Source organism: Protomyctophum parallelum, assembly GCF_964188405.1.
Source record: "Protomyctophum parallelum genome assembly, chromosome: 4".
Lineage (NCBI taxonomy): Eukaryota > Metazoa > Chordata > Actinopteri > Myctophiformes > Myctophidae > Protomyctophum > Protomyctophum parallelum.
Window position 1 is genome coordinate 43,930,508 of NC_139700.1, and position 23,795 is coordinate 43,954,302.

The 23,795-nt window shown below is 43.2% G+C and overlaps 2 protein-coding genes across 5 annotated transcripts in view; one reads left to right on the plus strand and one right to left on the minus strand.

Moving 5' to 3' along the window:
- The window catches only part of lsp1a (lymphocyte specific protein 1 a), a 53,651-nt gene extending 32,464 nt beyond the window's left edge, over nucleotides 1-21,187 (plus strand). For 2 of the 4 annotated variants that reach the window (XM_083763917.1, XM_083763918.1), the window contains 6 exons: nucleotides 723-766; nucleotides 3,740-3,821; nucleotides 7,633-7,770; nucleotides 10,899-10,997; nucleotides 13,400-13,486; nucleotides 13,577-14,089. In XM_083763917.1, the coding sequence (XP_083620043.1) occupies nucleotides 723-766; nucleotides 3,740-3,821; nucleotides 7,633-7,770; nucleotides 10,899-10,997; nucleotides 13,400-13,486; nucleotides 13,577-13,870 (744 nt within the window). In that variant the 3' untranslated portion in view covers nucleotides 13,871-14,089. Of the gene's footprint in view, nucleotides 1-722; nucleotides 767-3,739; nucleotides 3,822-7,632; nucleotides 7,771-10,898; nucleotides 10,998-13,399; nucleotides 13,487-13,576; nucleotides 14,090-20,109 lie in introns of those variants that run through there. The other 2 variants (XM_083763920.1, XM_083763919.1) reach the window with 2 other exon arrangements.
- prr33 (proline rich 33) lies at nucleotides 16,035-23,610 on the minus strand. Its single transcript, XM_083763916.1, has 3 exons — nucleotides 23,468-23,610; nucleotides 23,037-23,088; nucleotides 16,035-19,633 (listed from the first exon to the last, which is right to left on the minus strand). The coding sequence occupies exon 3, from the start codon at nucleotides 19,616-19,618 to the stop codon at nucleotides 16,400-16,402; it is 3,219 nt and encodes a 1,072-aa protein (XP_083620042.1). The 5' UTR covers nucleotides 19,619-19,633; nucleotides 23,037-23,088; nucleotides 23,468-23,610; the 3' UTR covers nucleotides 16,035-16,399.
- Between the last annotated feature and the right edge of the window lie 185 nt (nucleotides 23,611-23,795).

Sequence of the window (23,795 nt, forward strand, 5' to 3'; positions counted from 1 at the left end):
CAATCAGATAGGACTTTTCTGTTTGGATACAGGGCGGTCAAGTAGTTTTTGCCACCAAGGGGCCCATATAGTTTTGCATTACAAGGGTTTCATGACTGTAAATTGTCCACTGTAAAGTTAAATGTGTGACAATAAAACTTTTCTGATTCTGATTCACCTCCTAAACCGCTGGTTCTCAGAGTATGGGTTCCGCGAACCCCCAAGAGATCCTTGAGGAGGTTCCAGGGGGTTCCTTCCCAGCTAAATTAATAATAGTTACGATTAACCAAATGGACCTTTACAGGTCTGTAACGCAGAGTGAGTTATGCAGGGGGTCCGAGGACTAATGCATACCAAAACCTTGTAATTAAAAAGATTTGAGACATTTAACATCTAACCACGGCCTTAAGATGACGAACGAATGCAGATGGAATGGACTCTCCTGATATTGGGAATTCACTGTAATCATGCATAAATACTAGCCTTGCACTGTACAGGGGCTGCATGAATACATTGAAGTTATGAGAGCAGCTATGGTTGCAGTCGTTTGATGAAGCCCAGTAGAGGTTACTTTGTTTGAATTGGAGGAAAAATAGAGAAATCTAAGACCAAAAATGCAGAAGTGTAATTAACAACACTACCTCGATCAGCAAATTCCTCCCCGTGCGCTGAATTTATGTAGAAATGTGGAAGTCATCCATCTTCCAGTCCAAGAAATAACATAATATCGTTTTCTTTTTCAGATCACGGAGAGAACACAATCCCTCAACAGGTCGCTGAAGAAAAGGTGAGTTCACATTTTAGCAAAAAAGCAAAACTGATTATTTTCTTTCCATCTACTGAAAAGTAACAGTTTCGGACATATAGGCTTTATTAGGCTACACGGTTCTCACCTGACAGCGACGATATAACGAAATACTGTGTAATAAATAGGTGATAAAAAGAAACAAAAGTTATAAGCAAGGAACCAGTGCCAGTGGTGATAAAGTATGTAGCAGTAATACAGTATTCCAAGGAAGCAATAAAAAAAGAAAACCCCTCCAAATCCAAATCGCTATGTCTGATTGCGTGAGAACCCCCCGAAGGGCCTATTATACATGTCTTTAGACAGCGCGGCCCCTTGACGGCACTAAAGGCAGTTTATGCTGGTTAAACGGCTGGTGTCGGAAAGTAAACACAGACACAAGAGGGTTTAGAGGCGACCTCTCCACCTCTCTCCGTGCATCACCTTTTGTCAGCCGTGATTTATGGCTGGTGGTTATAACTCCGACCAGATGCAGGCAGGGGGGGTGGGGGTGGGGGGGCGCTGGCTGGGGTTAGCGTATTCTTTTCTCTAGTGGCCGGACGGTTGAAGTATGGGCTGTTGAACGGCCACATGGCTCCGGGCAGTCTACTCTACGGTAGTAAGTTATCAAGTGTTATAAAGCCCCATTATGATCTGTTGCTTTTCTCGTACGGCGGTGTCGTCGCGCGGCCGGAATGTTCGTTGACTACTGAATGGAAAACTAAATGGAAAACTAAATGGAAACTAAATGAAAACTAAGCTACGATGGTTAAGATACACTAAATATACTGACAATTTTGTCACCAAATAAAAACTAGACTAAAATGTTAGGAATGGACTAGTGGACAAGTCATCCAGTACAAGTCATTTTACACTTGGTTGCATGCTGAAAATAGCCGATCTACAAGCTCACAATGCATCGCGCTGCTGTAAAATCAACCATTAAGACGACATCAAGGACCGCCGAAATACATTTTAGTCGACTAAATCAACTGTAGATTTAGTCGACTAAAATCGCATGACATTTAGTCGACTAACACTAAAACATTCCAGGTGACTAAAATATGACTAAACTAAATGAAAATTATTCAAAGGACTATGACTAAAACTTGTAGATTATTTGACTAATTTACTGTCAAAAACAAGACTGCAAAACACGCCGTTTTTGTGAGCTTATAGATCAGCTAGTTTCTGTGCGCGGCACTATCGTACGATGAAGTAGTGAGAGTTCTTTCTTGGTCCCAGAGTGAGAACAGTGAATATAGCCTAGTAGGCCTCTATAATTCCCAGATTGCCCCATTTTTTCTGACATCCCATTTACTAATCATGACATCATTAGACATATATGTCTTTTGATGTGTGTGTTCTCCCTCCAGTTGTGGAAAAGGAATTGAGCCATTCTTATTAAATGCAAGTGAAGGATCTTGTCCATATTAAAATGTCCTGCCGCCCCCCCCCCCCTCCTTGTACAGAAGGTATGACATCATTCAGCTGGATCAGTATCTCAGCAGTTAACAATGAATCCAGGCATGGCAAAAAGCTACCATGTAATCTGCCAGGACTTTTATTCTAATGACTCAGGCATGCCTAGGTTTCTCCACAAAACACTCCAAATACAAATAATGCACAAAGTGAGCCGGTGACATAATAATAACACAAGATGTCGGGGTCAGTCTGTATAAACCAGACGGGATGTGGTTTGTCTTTGTGTTTTAGTAAAAAAAAAGGCGAGAGATTAGCCGTGGATTAGGCTGCTATGGGCTTTATTTGGACATCAGAAGGTGGGCTGAGAGTGAGACCGTGTCTCATTCTGAGGCCAGTATATAAGACTCACTTTACTGTAAAGTGCCTTGCAGAGTCTAACGTAATCGACGCAAGTATACATACGCATAAGACTAGAAGGTACCTTTGCACTGCCAAAAGTCACCTGAACCAGGCCAAGAATCGTATCAACACCGTCTACAGTACACAAAGAGTGATCGATGCACTGCAACACTGTGCTCCGAGGGTCTATGAAATGCACGCACGTGTGTGTGTGTGTGTGTGGCTGGGGGATGGAATTTACACTCTTTCTTAATGGTTACACAACATAAAATGGGAACCTGGTCGAGGCCATGTGTGTTTGTGTACAAATAAAAATGCAATGATACAGTTTATTTACAGTTGTGCCGACACATAGACAATTAACTCCCTGACAATATCGCTGAGACAGTTATTTTTGGACCACAATGCTTGCATGAGACAATTTAAAATGAAACTTCTACGACAGTGCTGACATAATGAAGTGACATTATTTCCGGTAGTGTGTGTCAGCCCTTCGGTCGCCCGTCGCCTATATTAAGGCGTCTTACTGGTTTCTCAAAATACTACATAGATTTTGCATGACAGGTAAAAATAAAAAGTATAATAAAAACTGGCAAAACCATTACTCTGTAATGCCGTATTTATTCAATAATGTCCAAGTACTGAAAAAGAGCATAGTAGTTGAGATCAGATTGAATTGGTCTAGCACTTTGTGTGTTTGTATAGTGTCTGCATAATTATTGTTACAAGTACATTGAGTTTACATCATATGACAGCCATAAACGCTTCGGGGACCGCTGGTCTATACAAATGACAGGACAAAATATGACACGTCTACTGGGCCAGAGGAACATGTTTGTCCTGGCAATGCCATGGGGGACACATTTGTCCTCAGGACACATTTTGTCCTGAGGGTGATACGTATTATACATGAACTGGCCGTATCACTCCCTGGAGCTCTGACCTGACGCAACACACGTCTAGAGCTAGAGAGCTAGACTTAAATGATTACTCACATTGTATAAATGGGACCCAGTGTGTGAAATGGATCATATGTCCCATTGGTGCACAACGGACCTCTATCCCACATGTGCTTCTCTCTCTTCTCCTTGTATGTGACACGTTTAACATTTCACTGACAATGAATGTCTTTGTTTTTTGGGGGGAATACAGCAACAGCTTCAAGAAGACCCATCCCCCCGTCCTGCTGACCAAGATCGACGACAAGAGAGAGCAGTACACACACGCTGTTGAGGTGAGATCGGCCACCTGGCGTGTGTGTGTGTGTGTGTGTGTGTGTGTGTGTGTGTGTGTGTGTGTGTGTGCCCGTCCAAGTCCAACACACACACACACACACACACACACACACACACACACACACACACACACACACACACACACACACAGGGCCCCATTGATGAGACGATGATCAACGCCCTCCTCACGGGCTTCCCCTCCACAGCACCACCACCACCACCAATACTACTGTTGGTGGTGACACAATGTGTTATTACTCCGTTGCCTTGGTTTATAATAATGCCTGAAGTATGAATCAGGCTTATTCAGAACGCCTCACTTGTCTATATTGTTGTCTCTGTCGGGCAGGAAACCTCAATGTCCAAATAAACTTTTCAGGATCCAAATTCCAAAACAGATAGCTGATGCTTCTGTGTGATGCTGTAGTATGATCAAGTAGGGCGTTAATTTACAAAAAAACACCAAAACTTAAAATATGGAGATAGGATGCTTCTTACCAACAGCGACGATATAGATCAGTGGTTCCCAAACATTTTCATGTCAAGGACCCCCAAATTGACACTAATTGTCCCACAGACCCCCTTTGAAAATATATGCCAGGGACCCCCATAAGTGAAGATTTTTAGGGCTCTAGCAGTTTAATTTCAAGGACCCCCAGTTTGACACCCCCATTTAATGGCATTTATATATCTGGGACCCCAAAATGTATATTGTAAAATCATGTTAATTTAACCAAATGGAACCAAATGGACCCTCATGGGTCCATTTGGTTCCATTTGTACACTCTCAGAGTTACAGACGCATAAGGGTCCATTTGGTTCCAAACTATCATTTAGCTGGGGACCCCCTGGAACTCCCTCAAGGACCCCTGGGGGTCCCCGGACCCCACTTTGGGAACCACTGATACAGAGGGTGTCTCTTCGTCATATCTCCGAGTACTCACATCAAAGTCAACCACCTGGCCCCTTAGGTCAGACCATCAAAACACCTGCCTGCTCTGTCATTAGAGAGAGAGGATTTACAGCCTCGTCTGAGGCAGAGCCAAGCTCTCTCTCTCGCTCATCCCTGTACGTCGTACCTGAGTCATCATCACACCTGCCATTAAAACATGAGGGAGCCGGCCGGGTGCATGCCCGAAGGCCCCTGGTTGTTGCAAAACCCCCAATGCCAACAGTATGACATCACCGTCCACACACAGCATGCTTGGTTTTATACGTGCTGTGTTGTTCAGCAGAGATACAGATATACCAGGCACCCTGCAGGCTGCGTGTTGCTGGTTCCTGTCAGTCTACTGTATTAAATAAAGGCCTATACTAAGCTCCAAAACAAATCTTACAAAAAAATACCATTATTCTAGGAAGCGGACGATACTTTGGTCTGCAGTATGTCGATGAAGCAGAGCGCATGGTGTCAGAAACACATGTTTACACTGTAGCTTACAGGGCATATTTAGTGGCAGTCATTTGCTGGTTCCATAATGGTTCCAGACCAGAGAAATATATTGTGGGAGGTCGGGTGGGAATCAGGACTCAGAGTGCAGTATCAGGGGTTAGACACACGGTGCGCCCCTTGTTTTATTTCAGATAAGGTCAAACAAAAGTCAGTTTCACATCAGAATTCATCAGACAACATTCTTTCTTGAAGTCCGGTCCCCTAGGATGGATACGTCACTGCAGAGGATGAGAGGGGTGGTTAGCAAACGGTCAGAGCACCGTTAAGGTAAGTACAGGGTTGGGGCCGGAGACTCCGGTCTAGGCAATCTACCAACTAGACTTTTCTGTAACTTTCCGCCTCTTCTTCTCCAGGGTCCAGAGGGCGCCAGGAGGCTCCCCCGGAGGTAGGTACGAGGTTAGGTAGCTTTCTCTATCCACAGGGTACAGAAGAGTACTTTTGAGTAGAAGTACTCGGTTACATTTGGGTGAGTAATCAGAGTAAAAGTACTTGGTTTGGGACCGGGGGGAGTATGTGACCTAGGGCCCCTTAGGCTCGGCCAACAGGTAGGTACACAAGCATTTATACTCTGATTTCTCTCTATATACTGGGGTCGCTCTACTTCAAAGGCAGCCAGTGGGTAAAAGAGCACTATATTTCTAACTACAGTCTCGGTCTTCTTTCACCGGTGTAAGGGGGCTCTCGTCAACTTAAAGTCTTTTAAGGGTTTAACTGAACACAAACGGGCCTGTCTTCGTTCACAGGGTTAACGTGACACTTTAACTAGAACATGCTTTCTTCCATAAACATCAACAGGGTTTTCTTCTTTCACAGTCTTCAGGGTTAACGTGACACAGTTAACTAAACGTCTTCTCTTCAGTAAACATCAACAGGGTGGTTTTCTTCGTTCACAATTCTTCTTATTATCCTTAGCTTCTCAAGCGTCTGTGAGTGCCTCTTAACAAAACGTGTGATAGTGAGAGAACGTTTGTCTTACTGCGACCTTAACGTGCGGTGGACTGCCGGTTGATACGAGGGTCCCGTCTTCTGCTACTCGTCCCCGAACCGAGCCAGGAGGGTTTCCAGGTATGTGCGGCTTTCCAGGCGACTCTTATTTATGGGGGGCACACACTCCTGTGTGTGCTTTCAGCCCCACTCCTACAAGCCTGATGAAGCGGAATACAAGACAGATTTGAGTGGCGGTACAAACAATCAAACAGTACGTTTAGTTCGTGTTGCTGGATCCATTAGTGAGAGAAGTGTGGACTTACCATCCAGAGCCAAGTTGTCGGCATACGCTGCCCGAGCGTCTTGGAGTGAACCAGCGAGTGACACTGCTAAGTGTGTGAGTGTCGTTTATAAAGGGCGCAGATTGCGGCTGTCGTTGATTGCTTATACGGGCGGCGGCCGGATTAGGCGCAGCTGGTTTAGGATCGCTCTGGGGTAGTAGACGGCGTCTATGACACGTCCATGGGCGGAACGCGTCGGCGCGGCCGGCGTTTGTCTGGTTGCCATAGGAACGCGCCCCTTATTCTGGTGGTACTGTGGCGAGACTCCACACTATATAGAAATTATTTTAAGCCTAGAATCAAGCCATCCAGGATCCTGGTGAACCATGACCACAAAACATTTGATTCTGTGAATAATAATAATAATAATATTTGTTTTGCTGTTTTATTTAATTTTCTCTTAAAATAATTGATTGATTTTTTTTTTTTAATCTCTATGGGAAAATGAATGGGGTCTGGATTGATAGAACCAGACAATGGCTGCCACTGCCATGCCCTATTTAGGCGAACATTCTGCGATAATAGCAAATCTGTAAGCTCACAAAATGTCGCAATTCACAACACGTTAAGAGCTTGTATAGATTGGCTGGTGTAAAGGGGATGTACAGCCTACTGTATAGGGGTTAAGTGGTTAAGAGTATAGTTATTACGACATATTAAATGTACACATGTTTTTGATTAGTGCTACATAAAAAATTTGACATGTATATGACTAATAGAGGATTCATGGAATGTAAAAAAGAAAAGAAAATAAAGAATAGAAAGAAAAACACAAAGTTTCTGTTCTTGATCACAATTTATGATCACGATGTTTCATCTTTGTGACGAATGTGTTTTTCATCGTAAGAAACACTAATATATTCAGCCTCCTGGACTTATATAACGATATAATATCTTCAAAAGTGAACATTAAAAGCTTTTGGGTGTCAAAGTTCACCTGGCAGTGTGTTTGCTCGTGCAACAGGGGGTTGCAAAGCAGGGGATCTCTTTGTTTTGTTGGAGGTCGACCCCGACGAGCCAGAAGAAGCCAGAAGAAGAACCTTTCATGTATACTGTAACTAAAACACAGGCGTTTTTTATGTTCACCAGAACTCCCAGGAGGCCAAGGCAGTCAAACAAGGTGTGATGGACATCCCCAGCCCTCCTGAAGCGGTCTCCTCCAAGAAGAACCTCTTTGAGGGAGGAGAAGTATGGACCCAGAGTCCTGCCAAGGGCACGTCATGCAAGGTATGAAGGCTGGAACACAGCCATATGGCTGTAGTATACATTTTAACAAGAAAGGTTGAGTGGGTTAATGGCCGATTCAAGCAGTCGGACCCTGAGCTATAATTGCAGGAGAGCAGGGACGTGCACACATAGACATCAAAGGAGGCTTAGGGCCCCTGCCCTTTTACCCGTCTGTAAAACAACTGCCCTGTCCAGACCACGAATGCAGCATTTACTACCGTGAAAGAAACGCAAATGCCCCTCCTTTCCTTCCATGCCATGTCGTTATAGGCAGCAGCATTCAGGAGCATAGCGTTTTTTTCCCGAAGTCTCCTGAACATGAACAAAATATTTAGCGTTGAACGAATTTGTTTTAGAAATCCATGTCGTTACACCGCATCTCCACTAGCTAAAGAGTGTCATGCACCCAAAATGTGCAAAAGAATCTACAAGCTCACAATACATCACGACGGGACGCATCGTGATTGTCCATTTCTGCCGTGTATAAAGTATAAATCAGTCTTAAATTATAGGCTATACTTCCCAACCCCACAAAGAAGAAATCGCCATGCAATATTTCTTCAAATAACCAGATCGTTTGACGATGTTGTGTTCACAAACACAAAACAGTTCCTGTCTCCAAACTCCAATGGAAGAATGTGTTTGTCCAGGATCCAGACATTGTGTGCGTGCTCTTTGCTATGATGACCTCACTGCTCCTGTGTAAAATCATCCAGGCTTGGCAGAGAGAGACCCTCACTCCCCTTCTTCCACGAACGTTTAATTACTTAATTTGTTTTATTGTGCACACTGTGCAGCAGCGTTCTTTGAGGCAACCAAGAAGGTATGGGTCTGACTGGGGCACGAGCAGTGTTGCCAGGTTCTGTGGAAGATATAAAGCAACCAGGTCTTAAGAAAACGAGCCCAAAAGGAGTGCATGCCTTTCATCCGACGGAGCATTGGTCCGAACGACAACCTACCTCCTCCCTCACCCTAACCCTAACCTCCCCCGGGGCAGACACCTAAACCTAACCGCAACCCTCTCCCGACCCGCAGCGCACCTCGGAGCATTGCTCCTTCGGAGCAATGCTCTGTCGGATGATAGTACGCCTCCCGCCCAAAAGACGTGACTATGATAGCCAGGCCACATGACATGAGCACTTTAAACCTACTATATACATTGGCTATTTGAGAATAGCAGATCTACAAGCACACAACGCATCGCATAATCTGCTATCTTGTGGAAATAAAGTGCAAAATGTGGAACATTTTGGAAACACAAATCTGGTAACGGGGTATATGCAGACAAATACTATTAATTTGGGGGTCTGTACTGTACTGTACTGTACTGTACTGTACTGTACTGTACTGTACTGTACTGTACTGTACTGTACTGTACTGTACTGTACTGTACTGTACTGTACTGTACTGTACTGTACTGTACTGTGCAAGCCCTCCTCCCTGGCCTGTGTGTGTCAGGCTGTGCAACAGAGTGACACTTGGTGGTGAACAAAGGCTATAACGCTATTTTCGTGCTCGGACACATTTCTACAGACTACACAGTACACACAAAACCCTTTATTGTGAGCACTTAGCACTGCTCAAAAAAAACAAGCCACCGCATTATTTACAAGCAGACTTCACAGACAAAATGAGCCAGATTGCTTATAATAAGCAGACGTGGCAACACTCCGGCACAAGCGGTAATAATGAGAGCACGAGCCGCACTGCTGAAGAGATCTGAGGCTCTTTCCTGGCTCCGTTTGTTTTCATACGCTTCCCACAAAGCGCTCGGTTTTCCCCTATGCTCCGCCGTCTCGGATGAATCCCTGGTGTTTCCACACGCTAGGCCTAACCTGTCCTCCAAAAACCCCAAGATTCACACTTCCAGGCTGAAGTGCAAAATGTCTGGAATGAGGCAGCGTATATGAGAGCCCCACTAAAATAGAAAAATAATTCTAAAGCTTAGACTTTTTTGAATGAATAAAGATTTGGTAGACTATGTTAAATACAATATAATTAAGAGTTACATTATTGTTACACATCTGCATTACTTCTTTTACAAGAAGTATGCACAATTAGAGAATGTAGAAGAATTGTTATTTTGATGAACGTTTTCCAAAAAAACGTTTCCAGCAAGAGTGCCAGTTTTCTGGTGTGTAGTTCATTCATTTGACTCGGGAGTGATTGGCTCACTGAAAAACAAGCAAATGGCTGTGCTTCTTTCCTATCGGATTGACATCCAGCTAAAGTTCAACCAATGTTGCACTCCAAGCTTCAAAAGCATTGGACTTCACACATTCTACAATAGGTCTTTAGAGAGGGAGACCCTCAGGGGTAACTGGAACGCTTGCCCCCAAAAAACACTCTTGCTCCAATTCTTTTATACCAAGGTTTGGACCTGAGGACGATTCTACAAATGCCTTCTAAATCCTGACAGTTTTCTGAAAACCCCATGTTTCTATGTCAGTCTTTTTCAAACATTTTCATGTCAAGGACCTCCAAAAATATATGAAATCGGCCGCCGACCCCCATCTGAAAATATGTTGATCTACCGCGCTATGAGCTTGTAGATGAGCTTGTAGATCTGCTATTTTTCAATAGCTAAAGTATAAACATAAATAAAACACCAAAAGGGGTTCCCGCCCATGGGTTAAGAATATATTTTCGTGACCGTTCCGAGGTCGCCGGATATGACCCAGGGGCGAGTGCGTTTTGGGGCGAGCATTCTTCCCAGCCAGGTAGCCTACTGCTGGAAAGACGGCCCACATGCAAACTCCACACAGAAAGACAAAGGCCTTTGTCTTCCTGTGTGGAGTTTGCATGTTCTCCCCGTGTCCCCTAGGGTAGGTAGTGGTATCCTCACAAAAAACATGCAATAATCCTGGTCTCTAAACTGCCTCCCCCTGGCCAGCCGAGGCGCCTGATGGAGGGGAAAGGAACTGGTTGGAATAACGTGTTCCTTCCACGCACTACGTCCGGCTGGGGAAACTCTCCCTTGTCAGGTGAAAAGAAGCAGCTTGGACTCCTCATGCATAGAAGGAAGCATGAGTTCAGTCCGCTGCTTCAAAATCGTGTGATAAAAAATGTTGATAAAGAAAGCCTTTGTCCAGGTGGTAAACACAAGTGTTGTGCTATCTTCATCTCAGGACACTGAGGATTTGAAAGTGGGCGTGGCAGACCTGATTACCCAGTGGGTGAAGGGGAACCCAGACGGCAGCGGCAAACAGTCTCTGTCCAGGCCAGCTGTAAGTCCAATAATGTCCTATAGAACCCCAAAACTCAAACAGTCTCTGTCCAAGCCAGCTGTATAAGTCCAATGTCCTAGAACCCAAAACCCAAAAGTTCTCTGTCGCCACGACTGATCTCAGTTGTTTGCAGCGTTGTTTTTGGCAGCTAATTTTGATTTTAGTTTTAGTCATAGTCTCTTGAATAGTTTTCATTTCGTTTTAGTCAGATTTTAGTCACCTGGAATGTTTTAGTGTCTAGTCTAGTTTTAGTCGACTAAATATCATAAGACTTTAGTCAACCAAATCTACAGTTGATTTAGGACTACATTTTATTTTGGCGAGCCTTGACAGTTGACACCGACTTATTTGTGTATCCCAAAGATCAAACTAGCCTTTGTGAATTTTGGGGGGATAAACCATTTACCTCAAGAACATATTTAGAATTAGTGTAACATCACTTATTTGCTGAAATCTCATCTGACCAGTTGAAACACTTTTACACCCATTTATCAGACCTTTTCTCCCCCCTGTAGTTACTGCACTTTGGCTTTGTAATGGCTGATTTTACACTTGCTGAAAATAGCCCATCTACAAGCTCAAAACGCATTGCGCTGCAACACGTTGTGAGCTTGTAGACTAAGGTGTAAAATGACTCATACTGGATCTCCTGTCCACTAGTCCCTTCCTCACATCTGGTCTAGTTTTTATTTGTTGATGAAATTGTCAGTATATTTAGTCTTAGTTTTAGTCATCATAGCTTAGTTTCCATTTAGTTTTCGTCAGTTTTTAGTCGACGAACATTTTCCGTCTTAGCTTTAGTCAACTAAATCAAACACTGGTTGTTTGGATTCCATAACATTGCCCTAATAAAGCCAAAGTCCAGTATAACCACATTTTTGGACACACCGACTTATTTGTGTATCCCAAAGATCAAACTAGCCTTTGTGAATTTTGGGGGGATAAACCATTTACCTCAAGAACATATTTAGAATTAGTGTAACTGTAACATCACTTATTTGCTGAAATCTCATCTGACCAGTTGAAACACTTTTACACCCATTTATCAGACCTTTTCTCCCCCCTGTAGTTACTGCACTTTGGCTTTGTATGGGGTCTGGGCACACCTAAGATTCCATGCGCGGACAGAAGAAGCTGTCTTTTGCGTCATATCCGGGTTTTTAGACAACTGGGGGATGGAAATGAAGCTCCACCCACGCGGCTGAATGCCGCGACGGCCAGATTCCCGGAAAAGTTTGCCCCAGCGGCATTCTGCTCCGTGGGTGGAGCTTCATTTCCATCCACCAGCTGTCTAAAAACCCGGAAATGACGCAAAAAAGACAGCTTCCTTTGGCCGCTCATGGAAGTTCAAGTGTGCCCAGGCTGTCGGGCAGCATAGAAGTCAGCGTGTCTTCTATGGAAGCATGTCATGCACGGTATGCACCCAAAATAGGCCATCGACAAGCTTTACAACACGTGTTGTTGTTGTGAGTATTTGACGTGGTCAAACTAGCAATAGAATACACCGTCAATCTTCCATGAAATCATAATGATATCAGGTATTTCATGAAAGCAAGGGTTATTATAACCCTCTGGCGTGTCTGTGTCATTTTGTTTTAAAATACAAAAATACTGTCCTTTTTTGTCCGGTCTGGTATATGGTCTTTTTTTTTCAGCTGTGAGATTTTATTTTGCTTTAATCCATAAGTACAGCTCAAAATGCGTCCCGGCTAATTTCAGCAAATGTTACCCCCAGGCCAGGGTTCAAGTGGTTAAATTAACTAGTACACTATTCTTTTACGTGAGTAATTGCTTTCAGCTAAAGCATACCTCAACGGTGCTGAAAGAAACACAAACTTTATTTTCGAAGGCTCAAGGGCCATAATTTAAATCTGTGTTTTTATCATTCTCTGGCCGTTGTACTGTATGTCAGCTAGTATTTCTGTCAACCCTAAAGCAGTTCTTTATTTATTTCTCCCCGGGGTCATATTCACCAAAGATTTTTTAACGTACAAATTGTGAGCTGCTTATGGCTGAGATATACATGCCTAAGTGATGTATATGAAAAAACACAATGTTGCTGTCAATACTAATAAAGGGACGTCGTAGACCTACTGATTTTCTCTAGTTGTCCTTGTTACATCAAAAGGTATTAATATTTAAGGTATTAATTTCCCTAAATCATTTTTTTATCCATAGGATTCTATCATATGAAATAACTCATGAAGTTGCAACAGTTATAGACAGTGATAGTGCTAGAATGCATTGTGCAGGCATTGTGCCTCTTATCAGAGATCGCCCTCTTGTGGAGGTTGTACAGTATGACTATTGAAACAATACAATTTGATTGTGAAACCTTCAATTCCAGGCAATACTTTTTTGTTTTGTTTCCACATACTCAATGATTGTTATTCCTTTTTCAGGATGTCAAACCAGGCGATGTAATGAACAAAAAGAACATGTGGGAGGGTATTTCAGATACATCTGGAAGAACAGGGCAAAGGACTATTGTGAGTAACCATACACGCACGCACGCACACACACAAATAGTAATACACACAGTAGGTGAGTATTTAACGTGTCTTTAATCTCTGTTTTAGGGTACACCCACTGGTAAAAAGTACAAATTTGTGGTAACTGGTCACGGAAAATATGAGAAGAAGAAACCTGCAGCAGCAGATGAGAATGGAGAGGAATACCCTAACAGAAAATCTGGTAAGCAGTGTGGGTTTTTATTCTATTGCGTTATGGTTTTATCATTTATGCCACAAGAAATCATAATAAAACAGTGTTTAGTGTTTATTAGTGCACACTTCAATACATTCTCACCAAGTCATATCATATGGCCAAATGATAATTTCTATTCTGCTGATCCAATTGTTATATTAACATAGGTATAAACTAAGACCCTTTTCTGAATTACCATTGAATGATATTTCTGTATGTATGTACATTTATTTTCCATCAATTTTGCAACGATCAAAGCCTTCTCCAGTTCATTGTTTTGTACAACGCTGAAACATTCCTTAAGTAAGATTACCAGTCCTCTATTCAAATCTGTGTTTATAAAAAGAAATATGCTTACTTTATTTAATGCGCAGCATTTAACTGGGCATGAAAACAATAACGTGGAAAACATGCAAGAAAATACAAAGCACAAAGAGTCCTGAAATACAAACCGTTTGAGTCCCTTTAGTGCAGTGGCTCTCAAAACCTTTTTATTTTCAAGGACCCCCATAATAACTCTCAGCGTTACACACCCGTAAGGGGCCATTTTTTAACTCCCCCAAGGAACCTAGGGTACCTGGAACACACTTTGAGACCCACTGCCTTAAGGCGCGATTCATACTCCTATTTTAGAGCCGAATAAAAGTCGGTTCGGCTCTGTAGAGCCTACAATTGAGGTTCGGGGGGCGGTGCTACTGAAGATTTCTGACGAGCCGAAATCATTTCGGCACTACAGCGTTAAAATGTTAGTATGAATCGGCCCTTAAAGTAGACAGCTGCCTGTTTGTTGCACAGTGTTTGCATGTTAAGATTCTTCACACAGTACGGCTCAACCTCAACACTTATAAATCAATACCTTTCATTTGACAGCCTGAAGTCCATTCCACATAGCTATAGCTACTTACTTCACCATTGAGTTATGACACATATCTGAACCTCCCTTCCGTCCTGTCCTACAGTATAACTCCAGTGTCCTTCACTTGCTTCTTTCACTATAGCGCCACTATACGGGGTGCATACTTAGTTTAGACTAGTCATTGGTTAGACATGGGTTAGGTTTAGGTGTGCTGCCCTGTGGGAGGTTAGGGTAAGGGTGAGGGTTTGACATAGGTTGTAGTTGTAGGACCAATGACTGGTCTAACCAATGACTAGTCTAAAGTTAAATACTGTCTGAAGTTTGAACTAAGTACTGCACCGCACTATACAACCTACTAATCTATCTATGACATGCATTAACCCATTTAGACCTGAGGACGATTCTACAAAATAATGCCTTCTACAAATGCCCCCCTCACTCCTTCCTCCTCCCCCCCCCCAGAAGCAAAGATTTGAGTTAAAAACTTCGCTCTGACATTTACGCCACATTTTCACGATTTAAACAAATAGCAGATCTACAAGCTCGTATGAGCTTGTAGATCTGTTATTTTTCAATAGCTAAAGTATGCTTAAAACACCAAAAGGGGTTGAGCTTTTATCTCAGCAATTCATAACCAAAAGCAATGCTAAAACCTGTCACTATACCTATGGATTGAAAGTCTTGCATCAAAAAGTAGCACCATTGTGAATATGGGAAATGTATTGGAGAGAAAAACAAAACAGAGAAGAAAGATACTGCATATATATTACATTTTAGGTTTAAAACATCTACAGATTCTAAGCATTTATTTAAGCAATTCTGCACAACCCGAGCCAATTATAAAGCATTTACTGCATGTAGGCCTACTGATCTTACAGAATAGCACATAGGGACCTATTTGGCATGGTGTCTTATGCCTTGTGACAGTTATTTACGCATTATTTTTCATCATTCTGGAAAAAAACAAACATTTTTTAATTATAAATAGGCTATAGCTGATTTACAAACTCACAGCGATTCGCTGTAGATTGACTATTTTCAGTATTGTCAAATGTAAAAAATAAAACAAAGCCTAATAATATTAGCTATAAGGCATACGATGCAGTGCAAAATAGGGCCCATTATCATTACATTAAGCTTTGTTGGAACGAGTAAATCTGAATATAATCTATAATTTGCTACAAAGTTTACAAAGGTTGAGTGCTGTATATTACAGCACAGCAGTGCCAATTTAGTTTCATTATTATTTTTTAGGTTAGGTTTTGTAAATAAAGTGGATGCATTCGGAGTGCTGATATCAGGAGATATTGGCACACATGAGCATGCCTCTCAGCCAGTCACAATGCAAGGTCATGAGTTAAACTATGTGGTATATCAAGAACACATAGCATAATGGCCTGGATTCATTCATTTTCAGTACACCTATAATAATGACCAACAAAGGTTCCACACTTGACAAAAGAGAAGCTCTGAAATTACTTAAAACATACGCTTTAATCTCATACGGTGCCTAAATGACTTTAAGACAAATGTATCATATTCTATCAAGGTTAATCCATAGCAACAAATTTGAACTGTAACAGTCAAGACAACCAATCAATCATACAATCAGCACCCCAAAATGCAACACAATGCATTTGGCAAGTATACAGTATAAATGTAATACCCAACTCCCTCTACGACACTGCCACAAATGTCATCCCCTTTACACACAGACAAAAACACCAGACCTGTACAATGTGTTTTCACTATAGGATTTCTACACCTGTACATAAAACATTAACTGAGTAAGCAATTTTCAATATTTTCAGCTCTTGTACAAATGTCACATTTGACGTGGTTAAGAAACAATGAACCCTCTTGTTGTTCTGTTAAAGTCCTTAGGTTCCTCCTTGTTTTTACGCCCAATCAGACCCATCTCAAACACCGTGCTCATTTTTGTGACTGGTCTCGACGCCGCCTCTCTCAGTCTCTTGGCATCGAACTTGGGACTGAAAAGGAGCACGGGCAGACGATGAGCGAATGTCGGGATGTCTGTGTCTTTCGCCTCGTCCGGTTTCTCAGCTGCTCTCTCCTCCTTTGCGTCTCCCTCGTCTTTACTTAACTCGATCTGGCGCATGATCTTTTCCTTGCTGGAAAACATCCCGAAAAGGACGGCCTCCCACATCTGGGGTGCCTTAGCGCCATCTGCACTCTGTGTCTCATCCTTGGCGGCAGATTTATCACTCGGCTTCTGTTCATCCTTTTGATCCTTTTGACCTGCACTCTGATCATGCCTGGTCGGTTCTTTCTGTGTGGAGTCTTTCTGTGTCGGCTCTGCTTCTGGAAACTTGGGTTCTTCTTGCTCCACAACCATGTGTTTCTTGAGGCGTCCCCAGCCACTGAGTTTAGATTTAGCTCCCTTTGGCTTCAGAAGTGCTTTAAGAAGAGGCTCAGCTGCCATGGGTGAGGCGTCCCCTTCCTTCTTCACTGGTGAAGGCACGGCTGAAGCATCTTTTTCATCTTTGACTTTGTCTTCGTTGACTGTTGACTTAGCAAGTGCTTTAACAGTTGAACCCTCAGCTGGTAGGGTTGGCGTTATTGGCTTTGACTCCTCTGCCTTTGCACTGGTTACAAACGTAGGTTTTACTGACTCTTTTTGTTGAGAGGCACTGGTTGATGTCTCTGTTTTTGCTACTGATTCTGTGGTCTTGGCTGTATCTTTGACTATGGGTTTTGATTTGACCATCAGAGGCACTTTCATATCACTCATGATTACTGGAGTGGTCACAGGTTGCTTCGCTTCAGGTATCTTTGCTTTTGGGACTTGCTGAGATGGTGTTGTGGTCCTCTCTTTCTCAGGAGTTTTGACGTCCACTTTCTCTGCTGTGGGACATGTCATTTCTTGCAACATAGTTTGTTTTTCGGGTGTTTTTGGAACATAACTTGTTACTGGTCCTGCGGGTTTGGGGACATCTGAAGCTTGTGAAACGACAATGGTTGGAATCACCGGCGCTGGGGTGTGATCTACAGCTATATCTTCCATTATATCTTCCATTGTAAATACCTCAACCAAAGAATGTGTTTTCACAGGTTGGGTTGGCTTCACAAGGTATTCTGATAATTCTCTCTCGGTTTCATCCTCTTCTTGAGTTGGCGTCCTAGCCCTGGATATACCAAATGCTGGTGTAAAACTTTGGATTCCACCAAAAGCGACATATTCAGCTGGTGTCAAACCGCGATACGCTGATTTTGATTTGAGGGCCCCAGAGGTTGGTGTTTTAGGTCTTTGAAAAGCTACAGGCTCTGAGGGTAATGTTCCATAATATGGTGTCCGTGGTCGTTGAAATCCTCCTGTTGGTACACCAAATGCAGGTTTTGGTGTGGCATTTGTTGGAGTCTTGGGTCTCTGATATCCTGTTGGTACCACCACCACTGCAGGTTTTGGCGTTGGTGCCACCACTGCAGGTTTTGGCGTTGGTGCCACCACTGCAGGTTTTGGCGTTGGTGCCACCACTGCAGGTTTTGGCGTTGGTGCCACCACTGCAGGTTTTGGCGTGGCATTTGTTGGAGTCTTAGGTGGTGGAAAAGCAGCTGGCAAGGGTGTTGTCTTTGTTTTTGTGAAATCTTTCAGCAATCGGTCAACTTGCTGTTGAGCCGATTCTGGCTTGGAAATACATCCTTGAGTTGATTCAACTGGTGCCATGTCTAAATGAATATCACCATTTACAGTAATCTTTGAATTTAATGTTGTTTCAGTGATCTGAGCCTCTGTGCTTTTCACACTTTGGGAAGTTGATAAACTGGCGTGAGAAGGAACAGGCGTTGATGCTGTTGGTTGCTCTTTTTCTACCAGCACTAGTGACACCGCAAATAAAAGAGGATTGGGTCTTGATACTTCAAAGATCGGTGTTGCAGCTCGGGTTCCGTATGAAGGCGTCCTAGGCCGCCCGGTTGGAGTTCTTGCTCTACCGTAGTCGTAAGTAGGTGATTTAGCCCTCATCACATCAGATGTCACGGTCAAGGCTCTTTTGTTTTCAGACGTTGGGGTTACAGATCTATTTGCTTCTGGTGTAGGTGTGGTGCTTCTTTTGACTTCTAATGTAGGCGTTCTACTCCTGGGATCTGTGGCCGAGCTAGGTGTTTGACCTGTTGGTGTCGCACCTCTTTTGACTTCTGACGTTGTGATCACAATTTTTACCTCAGGCGTCGGAGTTATGGCTCTTCTTACTTCCGATGAAGGCGTCTTACTTCGAGGTACGGTACTTCCAATAGAGGTTAGTCCAGTCATATCGTACACCGGTGGCGTCCTAGATGGCTCGTAATATGACGTGTTTGCGGTGTAAATCCTAATCTGAGGAACGTCAAACATCGGTTTGGGCGATCTTGAAGTTTCAGTCGCTATGAATGTCGGACGAGGACTTCTGGGTTTCCCAAGTGGGACTAACACCGTAAGGGGTTTCAGAAAGGTCTCGCCGCCCGATGCCATGAAAGGACGGGGAAGTGGGCTTCTAGGCGCCATTTGTGAGGCAGTAGTAGGGGCTACTATTGTCACCTTAACAGGAGGCCTCGTCACCTCTGGCACGGGCGTCGTGCTCGTAGCCGACCCCGGAAACGACGGCACTCCTATCACGTAAGACTGTTGCACGTGACAGGACAGCGGCGTCACGTGCTGGGGGAAAGCCGACGACGGCGCGGGCACCGGCTGCGGGGAGAACCTGCTGAATCCGGCACGTTGTGGATAAGGCGACTGCACGTGTTGATACAGGGGCCTGACCGTGAAGCGTGGGGCCTGAGGCTGTGTCCCTCCATAATAGTAATACGGCGTCTCGGGAGTCCTTGGCGGCGTGGAGTGGTCACTGTGTTCCAGGTCAGCGCTCGCTTCGTTCACGGGAGAGAGACTTATGCGGAACGGGGCGGGAACGTGCGTTATCTGAGGGGCGGCTTTCTTCTTGGCGGATTTCTTGAGGAGTTTCTGAAGACGTACATTGTCCTTGCCAGGCTTGGGCAGCAGAGGTGGCGGACGGTACTGCGGGTACAGCAGGTTGGGCAGCATGATGCTACTATAACTGACGGCCATGACCACTTCAGCCCCCTGGGGAGGGGGAAAAAATACAAGGGCAAGATTATTATGGTGAAATTCAAGAAGATGATCTTACATTATATATCTTTTATGTTGTTCAGTTAGTTCTGACCCAAGCTATCCGCCTAAAACGTTATCATAGTCAACAGTGGCAGTGGCTCAGGGGTAGAGTGGCTGGATGGTAACCGCAAGGAATGGGTGAATGTAATGCACAATCTATGTAAAGCACCTTGGATAAAGGCGCTATATAAATGCACCCTTTAGCAGTCTCAGCAATGCTGAATATTGACCTCTGGTAGTTTTTAATTTCAAGGGCTCCTAGTTTGACATGCATATAGCCACAGATTCCCCATTTTTAGGCCCTCCTCAGAGGGTCAATTTGTTTCCATGTGTACAAAGAAATGTCAATTTGGTTTCTAAATATCAATAACCCATTCAAGGACGCTTGACAGTAGCCTACATCTTTAACATTTTTCTTTTATTTTCAGACCTTTGCCAAGACGATTATTGAAGAGTTGTCTTCCCGTCAGATGGTTTGAAGATGTGGCCCACCCAGCCACCCACCCACCCAAATAAACCCCATTTAGCATCATGCCAACTACCAGAAGCACCTCTTGTGAAACATTTCATATGGCTAAATCATTATTTTCTGCCACTTTCAGTGCAATGCTTAAAGACAAAAGGGACGATTAGTTCTCTATAAACAAATCATGTCCAACTTCAGTTTTCCAAACACATTTTGCTCCAAATGGTTTGTGCTGTGTATATATTATATACTGTATGTGACTGTGACAATGCTTTTTTTTCCTTTTCTTTTTTTTTACGGATTATTGTTTTTGTTGTTGTTGTGGTGTCTTTTCACACCAAGTATTTGTTTATGCTGGTGTGGTGAAAAACTCTCAAAAACCAAAATCATTCTTTTACCAGTTGCCAAATGTGGAGGATTAATTTGTTGCCGTCGGGCAGAAACCCATAACCTTGTGTGTTTTTTTCCCATACATGTACGCCCTACTTGACCATATAACAGCAACAACAGGTTTCGAAAGGCGGCGTGACACTTGTAGAATCTGCTACTTTTGCTATTTTTTTATATAAATCCTGAAAAGTAACAGATTCTAATGTGCGGTTTCCACCCGACAGAGACAAATTACTTTAAGTGCCCCGTTCAAATATCATACAAATACCCATTATTCTGTTAACCTGTATTACTGCAGTTATAAGTGTTAAATTGATCTATCTTTTTTACGATTTGTATTTATGCAACACAGGCCTTGAAAAAATATATGGGTTTCACCAACAAATGCCTAAGTAGAGAATATTACTTATATTTCTGTTGTATGACAGCATGCATAATCAATACACAAGCATGATGTAAACTTACTCTACACATACTGTTATTTTTCTATGCTGTTCTTTTTTCAGTAATGTGATCTGGTGCCTTCCAGCTATATTTATGCTCTTAATGCAAACATTTTCACCTCATACACAAATAGCCTATTATTTCTTATTTGATGTGTTTATATAACTACATTTTCTTAAATAAATTAAAAGCATTTTCTACTTTCATTTGCTCTGCGGTGTCATATATGACTTTGTGCGTTGTTAGTTTCTTGGCTTCTTGGCGTTTGCTCCTTAAAGGGAAAGAGGTTTGGGTTGTGTAGTTACCTTGTCGTTATGTCACTCCAAAGGTGGACAAGAAATCTCTAATAATTGCATGAAACAAGCTAACAACTATCAAAGTCACTCTTTTAGCACATAAACAAACACAAACAAAGTAATAATATAATATAGATAGAACATCACAAAACCTGCCAGTACCGTTTGTTTTTAAATAAAAATGACAACTTCCTATTGATTTTACCATTTGAAGAACCATATCTGCAGATCCAGTCCTAATAAATATATATAAAAACCAATAGGGAGTTCACCATTTTATATAAAGAAAACTACTGGGTTTTGTGATGTTCTACATCAGAATCATCTTTCGTTGCATTCGATCGTTTTATGTGTTAAAAGGGTGACTTTGAGAGCTGTTTCACTGCACAATGTAAGTCAATGAGGAGCATATTATAGAGGGTATGTGCATGCATAAAGTGAAGGGCAAATCGAGGCAAAGTGAGTGACAAAGTCAGTTTAACAACGTTTAATGCAGTCAGATAGGACTTTTATGTTTAGATGTATGGGCTGTCATGGCCAGAATGTCGTTTTTTGCCACTTAGTAAGTGTTCCTGCATAACTTCCTGGTATGATGATGATGTCACGCGCATACCCTCTATTTTGAATTATCAATTTCTAATCAATGGAGCAATTATTATAGATTTCATGTCCACCTTTGGAGTTTCATCATGAACAACAAACACACAACAAACTACAGTGCACACACCCACCCACCCAGCTGGACCCACCCACCCAGCTGGAAGGGTTCCTTGGCCTAATTATAGGCTGATAGTCGTGGAGATGAGGCCTGTCAGCCAATCACTTTGCTTGGTTTTTATTGAGAACACTTCATTACAAGTAGCGTCACTTTTCACACAACAATAAATCAATTGCCTACATTGTACTGCACATCATAAATACTCCTTGCATAACAAATATGACATTTTAGAGCTTTGCAGCTGTTATCAGAATGCCAGTTGGTAACTGGACCACACGTTTTACATGCAGGTCAAGTTTCAGGGTTAAGCCTCATTTATGCTTTGTCGTATACAACTACAGCTGCGTAGCCGGACATGGCCCGATCTGCAAGCTCACAACGCAGCGTGTCGGCTATGCTTTGTGAGCTTGTAGATCGGGCTATTTCTAGGCATCTCTCCATTGTACGACAACATATGAATGAATCAGGTATTACAGTTTAAATCATAGCGTGACAAGATCTTCTTGTCAGGGCCTAATGGCAGGACTGCTAAAGACCTGTTCTAGAATGGAACGTGCAACATCTGCTGTATCACAGGAAGAAGCTTAACATATTATAGCTCAGCAATATAATCCTTAGCTTATTTTTAATGGTGTAAATATAGTGAGCAAAACACAGCCCCCGGGCTGAGGTCTGTGTATTCGATCATGTGCCGAGTTTAATATCTGTGTCACGCCACAGAAATATAGGCCAGCGTAGGTTCCTGTTTTTAAAGGGCCCTCACTTCCACAGCAAGAAGACAGGCTGGACTGGATTCTCACAGCCTGACATACGAGAAGAGCTCCTCCCTTTTAAGGCCGTGGTAGGTTAGGTATTTGGAGCACCTCCAAGACGCAAGTTCAAAAGAGGAAAGGGTAATAATAACCCCGGTAATAAGATGACTCTGTGGCACAATGGCCTCGGGAGCAAATGGAATCCTCCCCAAAAAACCATTCACATGCCATGGATGCTATAAGACAGACATCCCCTGATGACCTTCCATTCAATATCACAGGGACTTACCAGGTAGAGCTTATTGCTGGTGGTACAAAAACACCCCGGAGAGAGGGTCCCCCTTGAGGCGGCAGGAGAGAAAATGTATTGTAAATTAAACGCTTCAAGTCAAATACATATCAAGTCTGTGGCATCTTTGCTTGAGTTTCTTTAATATCGAACAAGCAATACCATACATAATTGATCTTAATTAAGTCATAATTTATATTCAGTTTATTCAAATGAGTCTTTACTCAATGGCAGCAGAAACTGTAATGGAATGTGTAAGCTCAAGGTGGTTTTACGTTGCACTGAATATCTCCCTATACCCTATAGACATGACAAAATAGCTAATGGGGCGGGCTGCGGGATTTGCCGTTTGACACCTGTCGCTTCCCTGCCAATCCTTCCCGGACCGAATACTAAGACAAAAATGTTGAATTGTGCGGCGTTGTGTTTACCTGTGTGATTTGCTGCTTTGGGGGCGGCCGGCTGCTGCCGCCTGCTAGTCCCAGCCCGGAGTGTGTCAGAGCGGGAGGCTCATGTTGAGCTCCCAACTATACCCCCTCTTCCTACAAATGGACGGAGCCGTCTCCATGGCAAGTCCAAAAATAAAGTCCTGAGCCCTTTGCTCAGAATTGCTCCAGCCGTGTGACAGCGCACAGCGACCCCTCAGTGAGAGGCAGGGGGTGGTGTCCAGCACGGCACCCTCAGATAATCATGAGCCCACCCTAGGGTGGGTGGTGGGTGGGTGGGTGGCCTGCGTCTGTCTCCCCAACAGGTTGCCGG

Coding starts and splice junctions, on each gene's coding strand:
- prr33 (XM_083763916.1), bottom strand. CDS start 19,618: ATGGCCGTCAGTTATAGTAGCATCATGCTGCCCAACCTGCTGTACCCG.